The sequence below is a fragment of the Dipteris shenzhenensis genome, chromosome 28, assembly GCF_047967505.1.
Source record: "Dipteris shenzhenensis isolate YYH24624 ecotype China chromosome 28, Dip_SZ_1.0, whole genome shotgun sequence".
NCBI classification, from domain to species: Eukaryota; Viridiplantae; Streptophyta; class Polypodiopsida; order Gleicheniales; family Dipteridaceae; genus Dipteris; species Dipteris shenzhenensis.
In genome coordinates, this window is record NC_141623.1 from 8768417 (window position 1) to 8794753 (window position 26337).

The window sequence follows — 26337 nt, forward strand, 5'->3', positions numbered from 1 at the left end:
CCGAAGCTTAGCCAAAACCCAATCAGTTTGTTGTCGGCGAGTGAGTTCCCACCCCAAAGGGTAACCAAGATGACGAACAAACTGAGTGGGTGGAATGATATCCCCGGGCCATAATAGACTATGCTAGTCTTTGGAATGCAAAGGGAGCAGCTTAGACTTCTGAAAATTAACATGAAGACGAGCTGCCAAACCATAAATAGAGAGGGCCTGCATCAACGAGGCACCAAGATCATGGGGCGTATTCTTCAGGGTAAAGAAAGAATCATCCGCATAAGCTTGAGCAACCATGCTGCGATTAGCATCCAATCCTGTAGCCACAAGATGATCAATATATTGCAGCATAGGATGAGTAGCAATGACATACAGTAAAGCACTGAGAGGGCATCCCTGGCGGACCGAACAACGAAGAGTCCACTCATTAGAGATATCCCCAGAGATAATGCAAGCCGCATTGCTATCTCTGTAAAGGCAGTAAATAACCTGCTGCATTTTTTGTCCAAACCCCAAAGCTCGCATAGTTTGCGAGAGGAAATCCCATTGAACTGTGTCAAAGGCTTTTGCAATATCTACCTGCAAGAGTAGAACATCTTGCTGCGTGTATTTGGCATATTCAATCCCAATATAAGCATTGGCAATGTTATCTGTGATATGGCGACGTGGAACAAAGCCATATTGGGAGGGATGCAACCCATTATGCAAATAACCTTTAATCCGATCAACCACCATTTTGACAATGATCTTGTAAATGACTGGCATGAGGGTGATTGGCCTCCAATCACCCAGTGAATCACATAGCTGCTTTTTTGGAATCAGCTTGAGAAGACCCTTTTCTTCATGACAAAGGCATCTGCTGATTTTGCCATGTTATATTTACCATTTGCAGCAAGGTGAATTTAAGAAGATCCCAGAATGTAAGAAAAAATTCAACAGTGAGACCATCCCATCCTGGAGATTTCCATCTGCCACAGGATCTCAGTGCATTAGACAATTCCCTTTTAGTGAAGGGATGTTCAAGTTCCAAACACTGAGCATCAGACAGAATTGGATGAACATGCTGCAAAAGAAGCTGACGTGCAGACACGACCCGAGGAGAAAGAGTATCCAGATGTCCAAAATGAGTGGAGAAGTGCTGCACACATAAATCAGCAAGCTCTGAACGAGATGTTGACCAAGAACCGTCAGGCATCCGGATCCGACAGATATTGGCAGCCTGTCTTCTGTAGTGTAAACTCTTAAAAAATTGCTTGGAAGAGCAACCTTTATCCAAAAATGCCCGTTGTCTGGATTGAGTTTCCCATTTAGCAAGCTTTCTGCGATCATTAGATTGAAGAGAGAATTGAGCCTGACATAAGAGCATGCTTTCCTCTGAAGACAAAGGGCGAAGATGAGTAAGCTCAGTCAAACTCTGACATGTAAATTTGGCATGTGCTACAGTCTCCCTTGTGTCTTGCATATAGGATTTGCCATAATCTCGAATAACTGCTTGCATCCGAGCAACAAAAGCCTGCCAGGCATAATCCAAACCAATGCGTATCTGACGAGAGAGAGGCTGAATAGCATTAGAGACCAAGGCTTTAAAGTCAGCGTGCTCCAAATAACTATTATTAATCAGCAAGAGCCTTCAGCAAGGCAATCTGTTAGTGGGAAATTCATGTAAGGAAAGCCTCAACCAAAGAGGAGCATGATCCGAATGTGTGAAAGCATGATCAACCCGAATTCGACAAGTAAAGGCATCACAATGCTGTGGATGAATCTGATACCATCTGTGCAAGCGTGCCCGATAAGAAGATTGAGCATTATGCTGAAAGGTATAACCTGGAAGCATGGGCTGTAATTCCTTCCAGAGATCAACCAGGCGCAACTGAAGCAAAAAATCAGACCATGCCTGTGTTTCAGAAGCCAACATATGAGTGTGGCCTGAGGTGTTGTCACCCGATTGAGGGGCATTATTAAAGTCACCACAAATAAAGGCATGTTGTCCCCATGGATAAGTATGCATGGCAGCCCAGATAAACAAAGCTCTATGACGAGAAGACTGGGGGGCATAAACCGATGCAAATTCAAAAATTTCCCCTTGAACAAGGCATTGAACAATAATCCATTCACCATGGCGATCATTGAGAGCCACAACAGGTTGAAGGTCGTGCTTTACCAAAAAAGCCACACTAGAAAAGGAGTGCTCCCCAGCATAGAAGATATCATAACCAGCAAAATGGCCTATTTGACCAGCATACATATGCTGATTATGCTCTTGCAAAGCAATTATATCAGGCTGCAATTGCCTGATATACATCCAGACAAGTTTCCATTTGCGACCATCACACATTTCGTGTACATTGAGAGTAACACACTTCAGATGATCAAGCATATTTACAGTTATGGGACAGGTATGTACAGCAACTAACGGGCTGTCTACATCTGCATTTCCACCTCAATGTCCGGGCGTCTGCCCTGGGATGAAGCATCAGCCGAGGAGAGGACAAAAGTGTAGCAACTTCTTCTTCAGGAAACAAGGTCCGATTTGGGATGCGTCAATTTTACAAGCAAAAACCTATGAGCAAGTTTATCCGAGCGTGTTTTTCAAGAGATTTTTTAAAATGTTTTTCTTTAGGAAACATGGTTTTTACACTTTTATTTTCACTAGAACTAGATCCCTTTATCATAAAAATATACAGACTAGTCACTCATTCATTTTTACACAACATAATTTTCTTATTTAGAGACATCCCTTTGTACCCCTATTATTACCTTAAAAAAGTGTTGATTCCTTTAAGAAACATTCCTCATAATCACTCTCAATGTAATAATACTATGCATATATAATTACTTATTAACACATTTATATCATATGGCAATACCTTTTTAGTGTTTTTATAGCATATTTATGGACATGTTTCTAAAGAAGTTTAAATTACTATAAATAAGTATTAACTTGGGCTTATATATCACTCTCATAAAATACATGTAATATTTAATACTATATATGGAAGATTTTCCAAAATATAACTTCGTGGATGTGCTCAAATGGGGTGTTCCGATCAATTTGAGTGGTTGAATGACTATATTTGGACATTGGATATGAAAGTTATGTCACTTTTAAAAGTGCTATCCAAGGTAGTTTCGCCAGCGAAACTACCTTGGGAGACTTGCTTCAAAGGGGTTTCGCTGGCGAAACTACCTGGATGGCTTGCTTCAATGAGTTTTCTTTGAAGAAACTCTTTCATGAAGATAGGTTGAGAGAGGGTTTTCAATGTCACCCCCTATTAAGTAAAAGTTGTAAGAAGGATCATAAGGGAATTTTCATAGAGAAGTCTACTCTACATGTGGGTTTCTTCAAAAGCCATCCCATTATGCTCTCACCATTCCTACAGATTCACCTAAAGATTTTTGTATAAAATAGGCATTGCTATAATTCTTTGCATATTTCTAAGTGAAACTATGTTTTCTTCTGATCGATTTTTGCCATATTTATGCATAGTTGGAAGCTTTTTTTTTCCTTCGCTCGGACGCTCGGAAGATTTCGCTCAGAAAATGCTCGTCCCCGTCCGATTTGCAGTCACAGCAGCCCAGGTCAAGCCAACACTAGAGTTTTCAGCAGGTGTTTTCCCATGAGAGGATGCACCACTCCAAGTCCGAGAAGGCAAAGGTCACCTGGGGGAGATCACTTTGCGAGGAGTTTGCCATCCATCAGTCAAAAATTTTTCCCCCTTCCCCTGAGGTGGAGAGGACAAAGGCACAAGAAAAGAAGCATTACCATGTGAGACAGCCAGGGCTTTGCCTTTGTCTTGAATAGAGAAAAACTGTTTGACCCCTTTGTTTTTGACCACAGAAGAGGCATTTGCATTCTTATTCAAAGGCTGAACCATTTCAGCTTGCACTAGCATCCGTGGAGCTTAGGAAGGGCATTGTGAAGCCATGTGCCCAAATTGCTTGCATTCAAAGCAAGCACCTGCAAACAGCCCCCACTTGAGCTTGTAAAAGGCACTCCCCATGGAAACATTATTCACAGTGACCGAATATGAAGCTAAAGTGGGATGATCTGTATCCCACAAAATGCAGAAGCGATTCGAATTTCCATTGGGTCGTGGTGGACATACCAGCTTACCGAGGGAAGCTGCACTTTTAGGTAGAAGAGAAGACAAGCATTGAGGAAAATCCACAACTTCTACCCAAACAGGGCAACGATGCCGAATCAATGTGCCGAATCAATGCCTGGTAATCCCGGGTGGGAGACCAGGGCAGAACATGGACCATCTGCTGGCCATAGAAAAGAGGAGAGTGCTCCAGCAAAACCTGACGATGCTCCTCATCAGCCATGATGATCTCAAAAAAGCCCCTCGCTGCATAATGAACTTTTTTGACATAAGAACCACCCAGGGTTTGAGTCAACCAATTCCCAACATCTGCAGCAGCAGGCATCCGTCCTGGGAAGAAAATTATAATGGCATGCTTTGCATACTCTTTAACTAGATCAAATATATCATCCACTTCTGCCATAATGCCAGTGGTGGGAAGTGGATCTTTCCAACCTTTACGGGTGTCTTCAAACCCTTCTTGCATAACCTCATAAACAAGCTGAGCCTCAGCACAGTCATGAAGGGAATCATCTGAATCCATCACATGTTTTTGTTTCTTGTTGGAAACCGACTTGTCTTTGTGAAAGGTTTTCTCATAGGAATAATCCACCATTCGAGTTAAGGAAAAAACTTGGAAGCAGCAACGCTTTACAAGGAGGAAAGCACAGCAGGTACAAAGCTGTACAGTGTTTTTCTGGCTGTACGGACGAAATCGTATGCATTTTTGACAATACGAATTTTTTTTTTCTCTTCTGACAGGCAAACTGTAGAGACTTCCCCGACTGTACGGACAAAGCTGTACGGATTTTCGACAGTATAATTTTTTTTTTCTGACAAGCAAACTGTACAGGATTTCCCCCGACTGTACGGACAAAACTGTCACACACACACACACACGCACACCACACACACACTACACAGACACAGACATACACACACACGCGCACACACACACACACACACACACACACACACATATTTTTTTCAAAGTGAAAACTCTGAATGCTTTATATTACAAGACAGCTATCCAGGAAAAAACTGGCAAACTGAAATAATACACACACACTCTTCTTCTTTTTGTAAAAGAGAGATATCATTCAGAAAAATCTACATTCGTAGCTGACCAAAATAGATCTCTACAACACACACACACACACACATGTGACTCCCTTAGATGCACACATGCACCATAGAGCAAGCCCTTGACCATAGTTATCCCAACAAATGTTTGGTTGGCTTATGTAATTGTTGACTAAGGTGCACCCTTGAAGTCCTTATGTTGTCATGGTTTTTGTATAGTTTTGTTCATGCACTAAGCCTCATTAGTTTACTGCAAGAAGATGAATGATTATGAAACATGACCTACCTGCTAGTTTTATCTTTCTTCATAGTTTGTAAGCACTTGGTTTGATGGCCTGAAACTAATATGTCAGGTTAAAATATTGAGAGTTTCATCATGTAGTTTTTAGGTAGAAGGAGATGTTTAAATGAAAAATCAGGATGCCATGCTTATGACTAGTATGTATCAAGTGTATGATTGGCTCTCTATATTTTTGCAGTATGATGCTATGTACACAAGATCTATTAAAGACCCCGATGGGTTCTGGTCAGATATTGCTTCTGAATTTTATTGGGAAACCAAGTGGTCAGAAGAAAATGGTAAAGTCCATTCAGAGAACTTTGACATTCGGGAAGGTGCCATTAAAGTGGAGGTGGGAACATTCTAAAGACACCTTTGGATAGCCAAATTGTGAAGTGCATACAGAAGCCTTTGATTCTGCTGTTGTATGCTAATAGCTAATCTAGGATGACATGTTTTGATGTGATGGTGTCCAGTGGTTCAAAGGTGGTAAGACAAACATATGTTACAATGCTGTGGATAGACATGTTCAAGCTGGCAAAGGTGATGATGTTGCATTTTATTGGGAGGGTAATGATCCAGGGTTCGATGGAAAGTTAACCTATAAAGAGTTGCTTCATCGTGTCTGCCAAGTAGGAACATATTTCTTGCAGTTTGTAATGATTTCCACATTAAATCTGTGAGCAGACTCCTATAAGAACCATATAATAATGCTTCTGTCTCTTTTCCAGCTCGCTAATTATCTCAAAGATATAGGTGTAAAAAAGGGAGATGCTGTTGCCATTTACCTGCCCATGTTGGTAGAGTTGCCCATAGCAATGTTGGCCTGTGCTCGTATTGGAGCTGTCCATTCTGTAAGTCAACTGCTGAAGTTTGTTTTCTATGAATTGTCTCCTTCATTACCTAGCAATACAGTGTCATTTGACAAATGGAAAATTAACATCTTTCCTTTGTGTTATGAAGGTGGTTTTTGCAGGGTTTTCTGCGGAGTCCCTTGCTCAACGGTTGTTTGATTGTAAGCCTAAACTTATAATTACCTGCAGTGCAGTACGCAGAGGCCCTAAAGTGCTTAATCTCAAGGCTATCGTTGATGAAGCAATATCAAGCTCTCTTGCACAGGGTGTCTCTGTTGGTAAGTCACTAAAGCCATCAAATATTTTTGCGAGCCATGCACATGTACAGATTTTGTCTTCTATTTCACATTTCACATTTCACTAGCTTTGCCAAAACAATGATATAGAATACATTGTTTTCAGCCCAAAAATGATCAGGAATAATTTACATTACGTCATGCAAATGAGTCGCTTACTTCCATACAATATGAGCCTTGTACTCTGCCCTTGCAAGCATTGATTCTACAGTCAGATTAGTTGTTCGAAGGGGTAGACGGTTGCATGGAAGGCCACACTTTATCATGTAACTTTCTTAGACGGCATGAACCTTACTGCTCTATTTCAAGCCCGAGGGGTTCCTTCAACTTTTCTTTGTGCCACAGCACTTTTTATGTTCCGAGACTCTGCACCATAATCGTGACGACTTGCAAGATCTTTGGATGCACGGCCTTATTGAGCATTCTTATGCACCTTCTTGATGTCAACATGATACTGGGATTGCAAATCATTAGCATGTTATTGGTATCAGTACATCATTAATACATGCATGTCATAATACACTTCATCAGCCAATGGAAAACAATGTGAAAAGCGATTGCATGTAATATATCCACAAATATAAGAATTTCATCGTAGGTATCCATGCCATCTGGACTACCTTTTGATATCAATTGAAAGCTTACCTACAAAGCTATCCAAACACACATGAAGAGCATAGTAACATCTAAAATTGCTATATGTGTGTGTGTGTGTGTGTGTGTGTGTGTATGTATATGTGGGAATGTTCTTGGATTCATCTAGGTATATGCTTCTGCTGTATTAGCGGACATGCAAATCTCACCTTGTAAAGTTTTCGTCCAAGTTTCGACCTGCTGGTATTGCGATAATTCTTTCTTTCTTAAATGGTGCATTGCCCTATCAGTTAGATTTAGATGCTCGTTTGGGAGAGACTAAAATGAAATCGTTTAGACTTCACAAGCAGTTGTAAATTGAATGAAGAGATTTGGACTACTTTTTGATTAGCCTTCTCCTTTAGTGCCAGCCTTCGTCATGGCTGAGTTCGCCCTTCACCTCCGTAGTGCCGACAGAAACTTAGTATGAAGACTTTGTATAAATGGATGCTCAAGTATGTGTGGGTGTGTGGATTTGTATGTGTGAGAGCATATTTTTATACTATGGTCTACACCCACTGTTGGGCGCTGATGACGTCAGTGGGGATGTCATAGTAGCTAGTCCCTGCATGATGGAGTTTATGGTTTTCAATCTTATGAGTGACTATAGTGAGATTGAAACTGCACTATGTTTTGTTTTTAGAGGATGAGTTTGGGAATGTTCCTGGATTCATCTAGGTATATGCTTCTGCCATATTAGCGGACATGCAAATTTCACCTTGTGAAGTTTTTGTCCAAGTTGCGGCCTGCTGGTATTGCGATAATTCTTTCTATCTTAAATGGAGCGTTGCCCTATCAGCTAGATTTAGATGCTCGTTTGGGAGAGACTAAAATGAAATTGTTTAGACTTCACAAGAAGTTGTAGCTTGAATGAAGAGATTTGGACTACTTTTTGATTAGCTGTCTCCTTTAGTGCTAGCCTTCGTCATGGCTGAGTTTTCCCTTCACCTCCGAAGTGCCGACAGAAACTTAGTACGAAGACTTTGTATAAATGGATGCTCAAGTATGTGTGGGTGTGTGGATTTGTATGTGTGAGAGCATATTTTTATACTATGGTCTACACCCACTGTTGGGCACTGATGACGTCAGTGGGGATGTCATAGTAGCTAGTCCCTGCTATGCATGATGGAGTTTATGGTTTTCAATCTTATGAGTGACTATCGTGAGATTGAAACTGCACTATGTTTTGTTGAGTTTGGGAATGTTCCTGGATTCATCTAGGTATATGTATATATAGATATGCATGTATGTATGTATGTATGTATGTATGTGTACACACACACATACACTTTTTTTAAAGAAAATTTCGTTGCTTTATATTACAAGAGAGCTTCCCAAAAAGAGAAAGCTGGACAATACATCAACAGAAAATCTCAATACAAGAAAGATATACATCATAATCTATGAAGTGAGTTTGCAGGTAGAGCTGAACGTATGCCACTAAAATAGATTGCACTATCCGGAGCCTAACATGCAACGGCCGAGTCGCCAATTTCCAATATTCAAGTTTCTTTTTCAAATTTTCAAGAACCCAATCTGTTTGTTGACGATGCGTCGGTCATCATCCAACCCAAAGGATAACCCAAGTGACGAACTAATTGAGTAGGCGGAACAATCTCCCCCGGCCATAAAAGACTATGCCACTTTAGCATGCAATGGTAAGAGCTTTGATTTCTGAAAATTGACATGAAGACCAGCAGCCATGCCATATATAGAGAGACCATGCATAAGGGAAGAAAGGTCTGTCTCAATATTCTTCGGGGTAAAAAAAGAATCATCAGCATAAGCTTGAGCAATTGTTGGGCAACTCCCTTGTATTTCCAAACCATGGAGCATATCAATAGCCACCAAGTGATCCAAGTATTGAAGCATCGGGTGTGTGGCAATAGCATACAAAAGTGCACTGAGCGGACAGCCTTGGCGAACAGAACTACGAAGAGTCCAAGTCTCGGAGATATCCCCCGACAGGATACAAGCAGCTTGACTGTCACTGTAGAGCCAATATATGACATGCTGCATTTTGTACCCAAAACCCAATGCTCTCATGGTCTGTGAGATAAAATCCCATTGGATAGTGTCAAATGCTTTAGCAATATCACCTTGTAGCAATAAAACATCTTGCTCAGTGTATTTGGCATATTCTATGCCAACATATGCATTGGCAATGTTATCTGTAATATGCCGACGAGGAATGAAGCCATACTGTGCAAGATGAAGGCCATCATGCAAAAATCCTTTGATACAATCAACAACCATCTTAGCAATGATCTTATAAATCCTAACCCACTGCAACTTCAGTCCCACGACGAAGTTGAGCTGCAGATAAAACCCTGCCCATAAAGTAGAGACAGACCCCAAACTGCTGAGCCTGTCGAAGACTGGAAACTAGAAGGGCAAAGTCCAAAGAACAAACAAGCGGTGACTCGATGAAGGAACATTTGTGACGAAAACAAAACACATATGGCGAAGAAGGTCCAGTTGGAGGGAAGACGAAGGACCCTCTGCGATATCCAGCTTTGCCGATTTAACCAAAGTGGAGGGAGGCAAACCACCACGCTTCCGCCAAAAGAAGACACGTGCAGGAGGAGTAGAGGCAGAAGGGGAGGCTGAAGCAGAGAAAACGAAAGAGCCATCTGTCAGAGGAGTAGGAAGAGGGGAGGAAGAGACATCAGGAAGACACTGTACATAACCCGGCGTGAGAAGAGCAAAAGGCTGTACAGATGACCGTACGTGTACGAATGACCATACAGTAGGTACGGCTTGCGCAGGGGCAAAGGAAGGGGTAGAAGCAAACGAGAATGCCGCGCGCACACACACACACGTGTATAGCCTAAAAGAATCTAGCAGCTACCAAATCAAGGCTTGATTCCATTTTTATATATGAATAGAGACACACGCACATGGGGGCATGCACCATATACCTCCCTCTCTCTCTCTCTCTCTCTCTCTCTCCCCCTCTGCCCTCGTGCTGCATGCCCAAAATGTCGAGAAAAATGATTAACACAAACTTCAGCAAGTTGGGCTCGAGAAGAAGTACAAACTCCATCTGGCAAAAGAACTCTGCATATATTTTCAGATTGTCGTTTGTGATGTATAACTCTTGAAGAACTCTTTAGATGAGCAGCCTTTGTCCAAAAAAGCCCTTTGCCGTGCTCTGGTCTCCCACTTTACAATTTTCATGTGATCATTGGATTGGAGACAATGTTTTGCCTAGCATAAGGACGTATTTTCTTCCACTGATAGAGCACGAAAGTGATTGAGCTCAGTCAAAGATTGAGAAATGCTTTTGGCCTGAGCAACAGAGTCTCTCAGATTTTTCATATAAAATTTCCCATATTCACGAATAACTGCTTGCATTCTAGCAACAAAAGCAGTCCAAGCATAATCAATGTCAATGAGACTCAGACGTAAAATAGGCTGAAATGCATAAGAAACCAGGCCTTGAAAGTATCATGTCCCAGGTAACTAATATTGATTATGAGCAACCTTTTTTTTGAGATCCTGTCATCTGGCATGTCATGGAACGAAACCTTGAGCCGTAGAGGAGCATGATCTGAGTATGTGAAAGCATAATCAACCCATATTTTGCAAGTAAAATTATTAGAATGCGGTGGATCAACTCGATACTAGGGTTCCAAGTGACCCTGATAAGAGGAGTGTGCATTATGTTGAAAGGTATAACCAGGCTGCATGGGCTGTAATTCTTTCCAAAAATCAAGAAGACCAACATGGAGGCCTTTCAGAGGCCAACATGTGAGTATTGCCAGAAGTATTGTCACCCTGATGCGGAGCATCGTTAAAATCACCACAAATGAAGGCATAACATCTCCAAGGATAAGATTGCATGGCGTCCCAAATCAAGCCTCTACTCCGAGAGGATTGAGGTGCATAGACAGAAGCAAATTAAAACACCTCTCCCTAGATGAGACATTGCACCACAAGCCATCTACCATGTGGATCATTAAAGGCAGCAACTGGCTGAAGATCATGCCTGACAAGAAAGAGTATACCAGAAAAAGAAAGCTGTCCCGCATAAAAAATATCATAGCCAGCAACGTGTCTTGTCTGGCCTGCATACATATGCTGATTATGCTCTTGAAGTGCTACAATATCAGGCCGGAGTTTAGTGACCTACAGCCACAACAACTTCCATTTTCTACTGTCACACAGGCCCTGTACATTGAGAGTAAGGCATTTGATATTCTGAAGCATATTTACAGATATGTAACAAAAAGTGAGAAATATATACAAGGCAACCAAAAACTGTTCAAGATTGCATGTCAATCTCAGGATCTGAAACTCTTCCCTGAGACGAAGAGACAACCTGAGGAGAAGACAACAAAGTAGCAACTTCCTCTTCCGGGAAAAGAGTGCGACATGCTGTCACTGCAGCCCATGCAATGCCAATGCCTGAATTTTCTTCAGGAGTATTAACATTCGATGACGCACCATTCTAAGTGCGAGAAGGCAAAGGTCTTTTGGCTGAAATCATTTTCCTAGAATTTTGCCCAGCACCATGCTGTAGAAATCTGCTTAATTGTTTTTATTTTTGATCACATAAGACAAACCATTATCTTTAGTTGGCATCTGCACAGGCATGGGTTCCTGACGCATTTTCTGCACACGTAAAGGACATTGGGAAGCCAAATGACCAAACTTTTTGCAATCAAAGCAAGCTCCTTCAAACAACCCCCACTTGAGTTTGTAAAAAGCACTTCCCATGTCAACATTATTCACAGTGACCGAATAAGAATCTGGTGTGGGATGATCAGTATCCCATAAGATGCAAAAACGATTGAAATTCCCATTCGGCCCTGGAGGGCAAACTACTTTGCCCAAAGAGGCTGCAATTTTGGGCAAAAGGGAAGCCAAACATTGAGGAAAGTCCACAATCTCAACCCAAACTGGACAATGATGTTGGATGAGGGCTTGGTAATCCCTGGTCGGTGACCATGGAATCACATGCACCATTTGTTGCCCATAGAAAAGGGGAGAATGCTCCAAAAGCATGTGCTTATGTTCTTAATCTGTCATTATAACTTCAAAGAAACCCCTTGCTGTATAATGGACTTTACGAACAAAGGAGCCACCAAGAGTTCGAGTCAACCAATTACCCACATCTGCAGCAATAGGCATACGTCTTGGGAAAAAAACAATGATAGCATGTTTGGCATAGTCCCGCTGCACAGGGTCGACAATGTCATCCACTTCAACCATGAGACCAACTGTAGGGACTGAATCTTTCCATGCTTTACGAGTGTCTTCAAAACCCTCGTGCATGACCTCATAAACCATCTTGGCTTCAAAAGAAACATGAATAGGGTCATCCTAACCCATAGCTTACTTTTGCTTTTTATTATGGTCCAACCTGTTCATTTGAAAAGTCTTGCCAAATTCATATCCATCCATCTCGAGTTGATAAGAAGAAAACCCTGAATTTGAAAGGACTAGGTACAGATAACAGAGGGGAAAATGCATAGAAAAAGGGAAGAAGGAAAGAGGGCAAAAACAACAAGCTTCTGAAAAAAAGAGATGATCGTACGGAACACAGTATGAACAATGAAGGAAAACTGTATGGAAGAAAATAGCACGGACTGTGCCGAAGGAAACCGTATGGACGCTGCAGAAAGAAAAAGGTACAGACGACGTATAGTTGTACGGAAGGCAGACGTATGGCTGTACAGAAGACGGAGGTACAATTGTACGGAAGACAGGCGAAGGATGACGTGGGCTGCAACAGGCTGTACTTATCCTGTACGACCAGAATGAAAACACACGGGTGAAGGAAAACGGGAAAGGATGCGGACATCGTACACACGCCGTACGGTCAGGTGTACTAGTGTACGGAGGGCAGATGTAGGATGGCGACGATTGCAACAAGATGTACGTAGCCTGTACGGCCTAAACACACACAGTCTATGGAAAACGAGAAAATGAGCTCTCTCTCTCTCACTCTGACACACACACACACTTTTTTTTAAAAAGTGAAATCTTTTGATTGATTATATTACAAGAGTAGCAACTAAAAAACGAGGCAGCCAAAAGTACATCAATTGAAAATCTATGTGTATGCTAGATATACATCATGATCTATGCAGTGCGTTTGCAAGCAATCAAAGAAGGATTGCTGCGCGCACACACACACACACTAAGCTGTCCATGAGGAAGAACACCCAATAAAGCTCTCCACAAGAAAACTTGATGATGGAGAGGAATCTTAGAATGCCAAATCTATCTCAAACTCTTTCGCAACCATTTCAAGGGACGATCAAGATGCCAAAGCTGATTTGCCCTGTGAGAGATATATGGTGGAGGAAGTAGAACTTTATAAAGAGAAGAGACAATAATACGTGTAAACTTCAGAGAATGGCATGACAATCCCATAGAAGAAAGTATCCAATCCTCAAGACGATCCTGTAGATGCAATGGAGGAACCGGCTGAAAAGGCTGGAGCATCAAAGTAATCTTGTGCCAAAGTGGACGATAATGCATTGCAAGGCCAAATTTTGCAGCAGCCAACGGAAAAGAAAGGGGAATTCCATCATCATCAACAACATCCTGAACCAAACGAATCCCCTTAAGACTCATAAAATATGAATGTCGAGACTCCTGCAAAGCCAAAGGAAGGGCAAACACTGTAGACCTATGTATACTTTTAGCTCTGAAAGAGTTGCCCTGCAATGAATCACTGCCATGCCATTCCAAGAGAGAGAGGATATGTTTCCAATCCATCAACAAATGAGAAACCAAAGGATAGCTGGGGATTTCGCCTGTCACAGAACCAAAAAGAAACTCCCACTGTGTAAGCTGCCAATGACCAAAAGCTGGAGATTCAATGTGGAAGAGCAAATGACGGATCATGGCAGCCCATGGTTGAGAACGTTGCAAAAACTGCAGCGTGAGTTTCCCCTTATGGGCAAATGGATATTCAGAATGTTGAGACCCCCATGTATCTTTGGAGAACAAAGCTGCTATACCGGAAGCAAACGCAAGCTTTTTTTGCCATTGCGAGAACACTAGAAGAGTTCCAGCACATTAGACATAAAAGAGGCAAGATCAGCCTTGCTGAACATAATAAGAGGCGAGTAGAATTGAATATACGCCATCAGAATAGATTGCACAATTTGAAGATGAACATGCAAAGGCCAGGTCGCCAATTTCCAGTACTCCAACTTTTTCTTGAGAGCTGCGAGAATCCAATCGGACTGTTGACAAGGAGAAATTGTCCAACTCAAAGGATAGCCAAGATGACGAACCAATTGAGTTGGAGGAATGATTTCCCCAAGCCATAAAAGAGAGTGCCATTCCTTGGAATGTAAAGGCAACAATGTCGATTTCTAAAAGTTGACATGAAGCCCAGCAGCTAAACCATATAAAGAAAGAGCTTTCATCAGCTCCGAAAGATCCGGCTCTGTATTTCAAGGAGTGAAGAAAGAATCATCTGCATACGCTTGAGCAAGCAACGGTCGACTGTCATGAATTTCCAAACCATGTAGCTGATCCGTAGCTATGAGATGATCCATGTACCGAAGCATGGGGTGCGTGGCGATGGCATACAGGAGTGCACTAAGTGGACAGCCTTGACGCACTGAGCAACGAAGAGTCCATGCTTCAGAGATATCCCCAGAAAGAATACAAGCAGCTTGACTGTCACTATAAAGCCAGTACATGATATGCTGCAATTTCTGCCCAAATCCCAAATCATGCATTGTCTGAGAGATGAAGTCCCATTGAATAGTATCAAAAGCCTTGGCAATATCAACTTGCAGTAAAAGAACATCCTGCTCAGTGTATTTGGCATACTCAATTCCAACCTAGGCATTTGCGATATTATCAGTAATATGCCAGCGAGGAACAAATCCATATTGTGCAAGATTTAAACCATCATGCAAGTATCCTTTAATGCGATCAACAACCATTTTGGTGATGATTTTATAAATGACAGGCATAAGAGTAACGGGTCTCCAATCAGCCAAAGATTCATAAATCTGCTTTTTGGGAAGAAACTTAACTAGCCCTTTTTTCCAAGAAACTGGCAGATGTTGATGTTCCTAGGCATGGTTAGTCGTACGCAGTAAAGTGGGCTTGAGATGATCCCAGTATGCAAGAAAAAATTCCACTATAAGTCCATCCCAATCCTGGAGATTTCCATTTACCACATGATCGGACCGCAGTGGTCAATTCTGTTTCAGTGAAAGGGCATTCAAGCTCAGAGCTTGAGCATGAGAAACAATAGGGAAAACATGCTGCAATAACTGAGTCTGGGCTGCCAATACTGCCGGAGAAGGAGGATCAGTAGTTCCAAACTGCCGGGAGAAGTGATGAACAAAAATTGCAGCAAGTTGAGCTCGAGATGAGGTCCAATGTCCATTAGAAAGCAGAGTACGACAAATATTTGTAGCTTGTTGCTTGTGATGCAAGCTCTTAAAAAAGCCCTTTGATGAACAACCTTTATCCAAGAAAGCTCTCTGATGTGCTCGTCTCCCATTTTGCAATTTTTCTATGATCATTACTTTGCAAGCAATGTCTAGCTTGGGATAGAGATGTGCTTTCTTCAAGAGACAAAGACCGAAAATGATTGAGTTAAGTCAAAGACTGACATGTAGATTTTGCTCAAGCAACCGTATCTCTCAATGTTTTGAGATAATTTTTGCCATAATCCCGAATAATTGATTGCATACGGGCAACAAATGCATCCTAGGCATAATTAGTATCAATAAAACTCTGAGGTGAAAGAGGTTGACATGCATCATACACCATGGCCTTAAAATGATCATGATCCAAATAGCTATTATTAACCATGAGGAGCCTTCTATGGGGAAGTCGATCATTCGGGATGTCATGCAGGGAAATCCTCAAACATAGAGGTGCATGATTAGAGTGCACAAATGCATAATCAACTGACAAAGTAGTAGTCGAAGTATCAGAATACTGAGGTTCAACTCTGTACCACTTGTCTAGTCGAGCTTTGTAAGTAGATTGAGCATTGTGCTGGAAAGTAAACCCAGGCAGCAAGGGGTAAGATGCTGTCCAAAGATCAGCAAAATTGAAATCAAGCAACAATTTAGACCAGCTCTGCCGCTCAGAGGCCAACATATGTGTATGACCAGATGTATTATCCCCTGGCTGAGGAGCATTGTTGAAATCACCACAAAGAAAAGTAGACTACCTCCATGGATACCTCTGCATATCTTCCCAACTCTGTCCACGATGACGAGAGGATTGTGGGGCATAGACAGATGCAAATTCAAAGATATCACCCTGTACAAGGCATTGTATAACCATCCATCTGCCTTGTGAATCATTAAAGGCCACAGAGGGCTGAAGATCATGCTTGATCAGAAAGACCACTCCCGAAAAGGAATGCTGTCCAGCATAGAAAATCTCATTACTGTGAAAATGACCATGCTGTCCAGCATACACATGCTGATTATGTTCCTGCAAAGCTACAACATCTGGCTGTAAATGATTGAGAACCCCCAGATTGTCTTCTCGTTTTTGGAAGTGGTCTGCTTTTGGGAGCTGTCTAGGGTTTGGCGACTGCATTTCCAGGCATTTCTAGCAAGTTCGACCAGTTTGCATATAAAGTCGTCAGATTTTGGAGCTATCTGGTGGCGGGTCGACATGTTTTAAGGGTTTTCGCTCTTTGATTGCAGGAGCAATCAGTTGAAGGCCAAAGATCAGTGTTTAAAGCTGTATGCATTAGTGTTATCAGGCACAGTCTGTCGTCGTCTTTTTCAGCTTGATGAATGTGAGAAAAGAGCACAAAGTGCGGTCATAGTTTCTACATCTACCTATGCCATGCAAGAGGCACAGTTGTGACATGCCAGGCTTGGGCATGTAGTCTTATGAGTTTGCAAAAATTTCAGATGGTAGATGCCTTGCCTCTTTTAAGCATATATATGGGGGGTGTATTGCTTTTTGCATCTCTGCATCCTCCACCTACTAAAAAGAAGGTGACTTGTGCAAATAATTCTTCTTATTCAGTGTGTGGAGTGGGGGACATTATCCTCACATCCACTGATGGCACAGATTTCAGAATTTCAGATGTTCTTTATGTGCCAGGTATAAAGAAGACTTTGCTTTCAGTGTCCTCCCTCAATAGAGGAGGATTTCAGGTTATATTCGATGATGCTAAGTGTGCAGCTAGAGACAAAGAGAATGACTATGCTTTGATGTTGTCTGGCACTTTGTATCGGGGTCTTTTTCAGCTTGACATATATGAGAAAAGATCCGATCTTGCACTTTCAGTGAGCACTCCCACTACTGCGATGCAGAATGTGGAGTTATGGCATGTCAGGTATGGGCACATGAGCTATAGCAGCTTAATGACACTTTAGAAGCATGCTATGGTTGATGCATTGCCTCCTTTGGAGTCACCTCCTCCTCATGCATGTGAAGGTTGCATCCTTGGCAAGATGCATACATTTCCTTTTAAGAAGGATGGTGCAGTGAGAGCTACACATAAATTACAGCTCATTAACAGTGATGTTTGCGGTCCCATGAGGACACCTGCTTTTGGTGGTTCTCTATTATGTTACATTCAGAGCTGACTTCACCAATTACACTTGGGTCTATGGCCTTAAGGCAAAATCAGAAGTGTTTATGCATTTCAAACACTTTGTGGCTATGGTTGAGAATGAGACAGGACTCAAGGTGCAGACACTTCGCACAGATAGAGGGGGGGAGTATATGTCTCATGAGTTTGAGGCTTTTTTGAAGGAGAAAGGCATCACACATTAGCTTATAGTGTGGCTTACATCTCAACAAAATGGCAAAGCTGAGCGCAAGAATCACACTCTTATGGAGATGGATAGATGCATGCTTACCAATAAAAATTTGCCTCACAGGTTTTGTCTCGAAGGCCTCATGTGTGCAAACTATGTTTTGAATTGGGCTCTCACAAAGGCTTTGAAGACAATCACTCCCTATGAGGCATGGTATGGGAGAGAGCCTTTAGTGGATCACTTCAGAGTTTTTGGTTGTGTTGCATATGCCCACATGTCTGTGGAGTTTCGACATAAGTTGTCAGATAAGGCACTTAAATGCATTTTTGTTGGTTACAGTGCACAAAGCAAAGGCTATCGTCTCTACAATCTTGCTTCTCGCAAGATTTTTGTGAGTAGAGATGTTATATTTTCAGAAAATTCAGCACATACACATGCTGAATTTACAATTCCCGCTTCTTTAGATGATGTTTTTGAGGGGATGCTTCCTATAGCATTTGGTTCCCAACCTGAGGTTCATGCTGAAAATCAGAATTTACAGCAACCTTCTCCTCATCCACATGCCCCGATTCAGCCACAGGCTGGTTTTGTACCTCTGCAGGGTGTGGATGAACTTGTCAGGCAGGAGATTCAAGAAATACACGCAGCCAAAACAGTCCCGAATTGGTTGCTATAGACTCTCAGGGAGAGTAGGCTTGAGGCCCCATTGCCTGGCAGGACTTGTAGTGTAGTAAGGCACGTAGGGGGGGCTCTTCCAGTTGAGACAGCTTATGCAGGCATTCTTCTTGATGAAGAAGAACTTGACTCTTTTGAAGAAGCAAAGGATAATGTGCATTGAATGCATGCCATGCACAATGAATTGTAGTCCATTGAGAAAAATCAGACTTGGGATGTTGTGGATTTGCCACCAGGTAAGCATGCCATTGGTACCAAGTAGGTTTTTAAAGTGAAAAGGAAGCCAGATGGGTCCATTGACATGTACAAGGCAAGGCTTGTTGCCAAAGGCTATGCACAGAAGAAGGGCATAGATTATGAGGAGACTTTTGTTGCTACATCTCGGATGACTACCATAAGGTCAGTTATTGCCATGTTGGTCATAAAAAAGGAGGGGGGAATATTTTGGTCATCATTCATTATGTAGATGACATGCTGGTCACAGGGTCAAATGAGGAAATAATTGCATATTTCAAAACTGAGTTGAAAGCTGAATTTGACATGAGAGATTTGGGCATGTTAAATAACATATTGAGATACATTATCACAATGTCAGGAAGCAGCTACATGTAGGGGAGATCAGCTTGGTCTTTTGCCCCTGCCCTACACATCAAAATGTGGTAGATCTTTTCACTGAAGCTTTACCTCATGAAAAGTTTGAGGCTTTCGGCAAAGCTTTAAACTTATATTCATTTGGTGATTGACATCATTCCTTGTACATTCAGGTATGTTCACTGCAGTGAGTGTTAGAAATATTAATTTGTAAGGCTATGGCCAATGTAATAAGGGTTACGGGCACTTCTTTCCTTTATAAGGTTTCCTTTCATCTAATCACAGTTATTGTTTGAGTTAGTGACCAACTGTGTGGTAAACCTAGTTAGGGTTTTTTTTTTGGGGTTTTTGTCTCTATGATTACACTACTGAAAGCATTCATAGGTGGTGGTTGAGTCCTCGATAGAGCTTGCTCTCGCTTGTGTTCTCCTTAACCCTCGCTCCATTTTCCAACACAAAGGAGGAGAGACATGCACAAGTAGGCTACCTTGGTTGATCACTAGCAACATCCTATCCTTGACTTCATTCTTTGGCAATGCCAGCCTTTGCCAAAATCCATTGTTTGCGGAGATTATTTTCTCTATCCTCTACCGGTTGGTGGCCCTAGTCCCCAAAATTGCATACATAGGATCTAACACCTAGGTGGACAGATGACCGACTAGTTTCTGCGCAATGATCTTCCATGGCTTTATTGTGAATTGATATGTTATGTTATGTACACCCTCCCATTGGGACATCATGGTGTATCTCTACTTTAAAAAAAAAAAAAAGGGTTTCCGATATCAGCTTGGGTGTCCATTTCCACTTTAGTGGCTCCACCCTTTAGTTTTTCTTGTACTTGGATGAAGAATACAAAGAGCTTAGGCCATGCTTGCATTCCATGACCGAACAAGGGATCTGCAAAGTCGAAAAGAGTACCGATGTGTAGTGCAACACAAGAAGCAATAGCTTCTTGCGCGGCATGAGCAAAAACTCTCAAGTATTCTACATACCAAGTATCTCCAAAGAGTGTTGGATGAAGCTCTTGGAAAACATATCACTATGATCTAGTCTTTGAAAGGCCTATGCTGAGATTCTCTATCACATCCTTAACCAGTCTATACCGATCTGGAGGACATTGCTCGCATCATTATCTTGAAACGCTTCAATCCATCATGCTTGAAGATGCCATAAACATCGTAATGAACCAAATCCTCTGGTTCTCCTCGATTTCTTGGTTTCTGCCGGCTTTATTGGAAATCTAGGACTCTATGGCTGTTTGTCAGGCCCTCCTATAGCCTTGATGCTGCATTAAGCATCATGTGACCTCTACACCGGGTGTTTCTTTCCCTATCCGATGTGACCACAAGAGTGGTCACACCTCATGAGATGTGCCCTTTCAATTCTCTTTAAGCCTAGGTTAACCCTTAGACCTTCGGTACTAGAATTTCTAAGGTCCTTGACCCTTCTATCTACAGTTTAATTATTCTAATCCCCTTTTAACCCCTAGTCAATGACGTATAACGTAACATAACCCTTTTTCCTTCCTAACTCACTCAATATGACTCTGATTTCAAAAGCTATCTAAACCAAGGTTCTTCTCTTGACCAATTCCATTGATTAGCATACTAATTTGAATCCCTTTGGGTACTCATGTCATGACATTCCCTCTTGCTTAAGTTTTAGCTGTCCTCGGCTAATAACTAAATAGGGTTTAGTTCCTATCATGGATAGTGTTTGTGGACTATATGCAAATATAATCATTGGAAGTTTCCTAGAGTTCTATGATAACCATTATCTCATTTATTTGCTATCTTGCTACTCACCCTCAAGTTTCTAATGCAGACCTAATCCCTTAGGCTCATTTTATCTTATTCATTCCATTTAATAAATAATAGTCAAAAGAAAGGGTAAGAATACTTAGCTTCGTTTGTGTTCGGTTGTTGTCCCTGATGTCTTTATTTTTGGTGCACATCATTGAACTTCTCCTGCAAAATAAACAAATGATCTAGTTCCAAGTGACCACTTGGGAACTATTGTTCTGTAATAGATAGATGGTCTGATTTCAAGTGACCAGCTCGAAACTACTCTTCAATGCCGGCATACCTCTTGATATCGTTGAGTAAATACATTGAGTAATACATTGCCTTCAAATTCAGTTTACCAGGTTGAATAGATTAACAATTGGGTGGTAAGTCCAATCTTCAAATCTTTGCAATGTATTTTCCCATTGTACTCCCAAAGATACAATTAACCTCCTTCAAGGATCCAAGTAGATTGGCCATTGTAAGGTCTCCAAATGTGGAAACCGTCACTTACTATTGGGTACCATCAAATTCTTAATTACTCTTGGTACTTTCAAAGTACCCTCTTTGTACTTTTCAAAGAACCCTCTTTGTATTTTTCAAAGTACCCTCTTGCTTAACTTAAGCCTCGATTACTCTTGGGACTTTGGAAAGTACCCTCTTGCTTAACAGCACTGCTATGAACATTATTTTCTTTTTGCTAGATTTTCCTCTCTTGAAACAAAAAACACTTACTCTATAAAGTTTTACCTCCTATGATAACATTTAAAGCATAACACATGTTTGAAATTTCTAGGAACATTTTCCTATACCTGCTTGTAATAAATGTTGTAAACTAGAAGGTCGAATCTCATTCCTTGCGTTCAATGGGTGTAGCCTCTTTGCCTCTCCCATAGCCTAGCTCTCAATTTGTCTCTTTATGCATACATTGACAAGTTCTTAAAACCTTATTTTAATGCTTCTAGCATTTCTTCATGCTCAAGGATCCTACTCATGCAATCTCTTTCTTCTACCTTCCTCATTCCTTCCTGGTAACTCTAGAGAGAGTTTCCAAAACCTGGCTGTATATTTAGTAATGCTCTCACTGTCAAATTACTTCTCAGTGTCCTATTGCTTGAACCTTTCCCAATGGAAGGTCAATTTCTCTTAATGCCTTGGTGACATGAACTCATTTCACCTATCATTTCCAAAAGTGAGATTCTTGTGGAAAGAGGAGGTTACTCTATTTGTAGATTATCTAATCAAGGTGTGTCCAAGGTGAGTCTAGGTCTCACCTAATGCATCGTCTTCATGAGGAGGTGATGGTGTTCTTTCCATCTCTCCTTGAGGTAATGGAGGAAATGGGATAAATTCATTATTATGCATTCCTTCGCCTTCCCTTCTTCTTTTGTACTGGTGTGACCAAAATTGCCGGGCATTGAGCACATGGATAATTGTTTCTGCTAGGGCTGACTGTGCCCACCTAGTGCTTACAAAGAGTTGAACTCATTGAGGTTGAGGCTTTCATGATCCTTTGCTTTGACCTTTTGAATCTTCTTGATTTCTTCCTTTAGCTTGGAGGTAATGAAAAGGGAAGAAGTGGTTTTGGGGGCCGGTGGCGAGGAGAAAGAGAAAGAGAAAGAGAAAGTGTATTATTGTCCACTAAAGACCAAAATGGGCCCATGGGACATCAAGAACTCTGCATACAAGATAGCACAAAATCAACGTGCCACAAAGAAGAGGCATCGTCAAATATCATCCAAGTGCTACGCAATACAATGCAAGTGAAAGTACATAATGTCAAATCTGAGCCTAAATACAAAGTAAACTAGATGCAAGGAAACCGCCCCTGGGTGCAAAATGGGGGGATGAGTACAATATGCCAATGCAAAGATACAAGTCCAGGTGTCACAGAGTCTGAGAGAGAGAGCGAGAGAGGGGGGGTATGCTAGTAGTCGTAAAGGTGTACACATTTATCCTTCTTTCTTAGGACTCATGGAAGTTTTGTTTCTCAATGGATTGCTATTCCTTGATATGGTAAACATATCCTCAATCTTTTTAAAATCTCGATGTGCAGATATTTGCTTAACTGTTGCAAATGACGTTGCTTTGCCACGAGACAAGACACCTTGGAAAGAAGGCAGAGATATTTGGTGGCAGGTGCGGCTTCCCTTGTTTTCACTTAAGTGTGGTCAATATTCGGTGTATCTTGAAAAGATCGTATTGCACTTTTCTTTTTCCATTGGCAGCCATATGATGTTCAACAATCAAAGTACCCTTCAATCCTACCCTTTCATTGCAATGTTGTGAAGAATGAGCTTGAGTATTATCTCTTATTCTTAAAGAAAGTTGCTGGTGTATACATGTACCAAACCAATCGGGTGATTTATTGTGCATATGGTTGTCGTCACTAGGTTGTACTACTTTGCACCTTATACGAGTCTGTGGCTTCGTTTGATGGTTACAAATATATTAAAGAATGCATGATTACTAGAGAGGTCGTGTCTAAGTATATTTCATCTATGGATGTGTCATCCACATCTTCTTATGTGTAGTATGGATGCTACAAATTGCTTCCTACGAAGCCTCTTTATATGTAGCGACATGCACACGCGTATCATATTCATTGGAAACCATGTTTTACCCTAGTGAAAGACATGAAACACTTCTTAAAAACTTATAAAATAGGCTACATATGTAGATATCTTTGTGTGTGTGTGGGAAAAACATCTTAAGATGTGGACATATATAAAGTATAAACGAGATGAAATGGTTCAAAATATTCATAGCAAGATGGCTAATACAATGTTGCCAACGTGTTTCAACTATCATGGCAGCCAAGATCCAAATCATTGTCCATATAAGCACACAATGCTTACGCAGAAAGAACAATTGACTCACTTCCATGTGACATGGCTGCATCATCACAAAAGTACTCTCCCCACAAATTGAACAGCTCTTGAAAGACGGTGTGATTGTGTTAGATGCATTGTCCATGCTTGTTATAGAGTAGTTTTGTCTGATTGGTAGTTTTCAATGATTATTTTGCTTTACTAGATTTACAATGGCTCTCATTGTATCTTCATTGCCTATATTGTGACTTTCTAAATTCTGCGATGCATTCACGCAGGTAAATACAAAAATTGCTGTAGAAATTTGGCCCATTTGGCATTATTTTTACATTGAACTTTAGAGAAACCAGCCTTGGCAATAAGTTTAGGAGAACGTCCAAACATAGCTTCACATGAGTCTTTTTGTCAATGAAATACAAGCTATCTAGATGGCTTGGACTCGTGTTTTTTTGCTTGATATTTAATCTCTTGGTGACTTTTACAACTGAAAGTAGATGGCTTGGTGGCCATATGAGAAGCTTTAATCAATGGGAGTGGTTTAGCAAAGTTCTAGCTAGTGACATAGATGGTGAGGACAATAATATCTCCTAGACATCAACATAGGTACTGTGATATAAGGGATCAATTCAAAGGACAATGCATTTATTGAATCCAGTCACAAGCTGCTTTTCTCAATAGAAATTAGGACAAGATTGAATATAATGGAATGCATTTTGGGCCATTAGTACTTTGTGCATAGTTCCAGTATTTTCATTGCCTATGTTATTCTCGACATTGGACTTTATCCTACCACGTATAGAACGAAATGCTTGTCATACGAAGTTTCCTTGGTTAGACAACAAATATTTTGGCACATTGTGCTGGAGAACCTAACCGATGCGAATGATTGCACCTTGGGGCTACATGGTTATCTGCCTTCTATCAGGGCTTGTACTAACACTTCAGGCAACCAATTGATCACTACCACATGGGAGATAAATGCTCACGAAGGTTAGATAAACCAACTCACAACCTGAGGGAGTGAGAACAAGACAAGGTGCAGTGAAACTATTGCAGCAACTCAAGTACCATAACTTGTTCTAACACAGAACAGTCATATGACTTGGTCTTCTGTGGCATGATCGCTTGAAGATCCCAATCAGTCCCTCTGTGTTCTGTTGCAGGGTCCCAATTCTACAGAACATGTTTTCTCTATGAACAAATATCCATAGATACAACTATATGCCCACATAGGAGTTACAGAACTTGACTGCAAAGAAATGGTCTTCAGCAGATCACAAAATTGCTGAGGCACTAGCGGTTATTCGGACCACCTACAACTATTGCGCTACAAAGTACTAAAACTTCAGAACAGATTCTCAGAGTCTTGCAGAAACAACTTCTTTGTCCCGCTTGTTGTCCTTGTAACATGAGTCATCAGTTGCTCACAAATTAATTTCTTTGAACTTCTACCTCCATTCATGGTCTTGCAGTGAGCTGGTGAAACACCATGCTTCTTGTCAATATGCCTTTTTCTAGCCCAAGGTTTCATGATGACCATCTGTGCAGGTTTGAGGTTGAGGGGCCTTTCTTTCTGTCTTGACACCTTGTTGTCCCATGCACTTTGTCAAAATATCAGGTTTTTCACCACTATTGTTGTGTTGAGTCTTCATGTGACATTCTCCATCAAGCAGGAAGTCACGAGGAGCACCGTATCCTCATCTTCAATTGGAGCTTTGAGGCTAGCCAATTGAGCCATTAGAGAGCACAATTGACATACTCTCCAAGACTTCAATGTAAGAGGGTTTGCTTAAACAACACTTCTTGTGGGAGCCAACTAGTCCCTTTAAATGAAGCCAAACCTCATGAGAAGTCTTTGAAACATTATTATGAGTGCGAAGTTCTTTTTCTAATTTCTTGTGTCCAAGGCTGCATCTTTTAGGCAACTGTAATTGGCCACTTCTGGATTTCAACCACAACTTTCCAGAGCCCCTTCTTCATCAGTGAAAGGTGTCCTGAATGAAAAATAGTGCCAGCAGACTTCTCCACTGCAGGATCAGAATTTGATGTTGATGAATCTATTTCAAGGCAGTCAACCCTCTAGCGTGAGCTCTCATATGATTTGAAGGAGTTGATCAAAATAATTCTTTTCGGGCACTCAGGAATATTAAAAGATTGCAACAACAAAAAAAAGAGCGAAATTTTTTTACTGGAAAACTGGTTACAAGCTCATATGGAGATGAGAAAGGGTCACAAACAGCCTAAAAGCTCGAAGACTCATGAAACCACCTGGACACCAGATAGCAAGGGTGACCATTTGAATGCCTACATTGTCCTAGTGTACCTTGGACAAGATGATGTTTGGCATGTGGCCAGCTACATTGTTAGCCACCTTTCATCAAAACTTTCATTAATACCTCATGCAACCAACTTCTTACTAACATTACCCACGAAGGATTCGTGACCCCACCAACTGAGTCAGGGAGTCTTTGACTGTATGAGATGTTGCCAAATGTGCTGGTTAAGCTTCA

At 41.3% G+C, this 26337-nt stretch overlaps 1 protein-coding gene across 2 annotated transcripts in view; it reads left to right on the forward strand.

Moving 5' to 3' along the window:
• The window catches only part of ACS (acetyl-CoA synthetase), a 72819-nt gene that overhangs the window by 12381 nt on the left and 34101 nt on the right, over nt 1-26337 (forward strand). For both annotated transcript variants that reach the window (XM_087399283.1, XM_087399282.1), the window contains exons 2-6: nt 5636-5788; nt 5913-6068; nt 6168-6290; nt 6400-6568; nt 23053-23135. In XM_087399283.1, coding sequence (XP_087255409.1) covers nt 5636-5788; nt 5913-6068; nt 6168-6290; nt 6400-6568; nt 23053-23135 — 684 coding nt within the window. The remainder of the gene's footprint in view (nt 1-5635; nt 5789-5912; nt 6069-6167; nt 6291-6399; nt 6569-23052; nt 23136-26337) is intronic.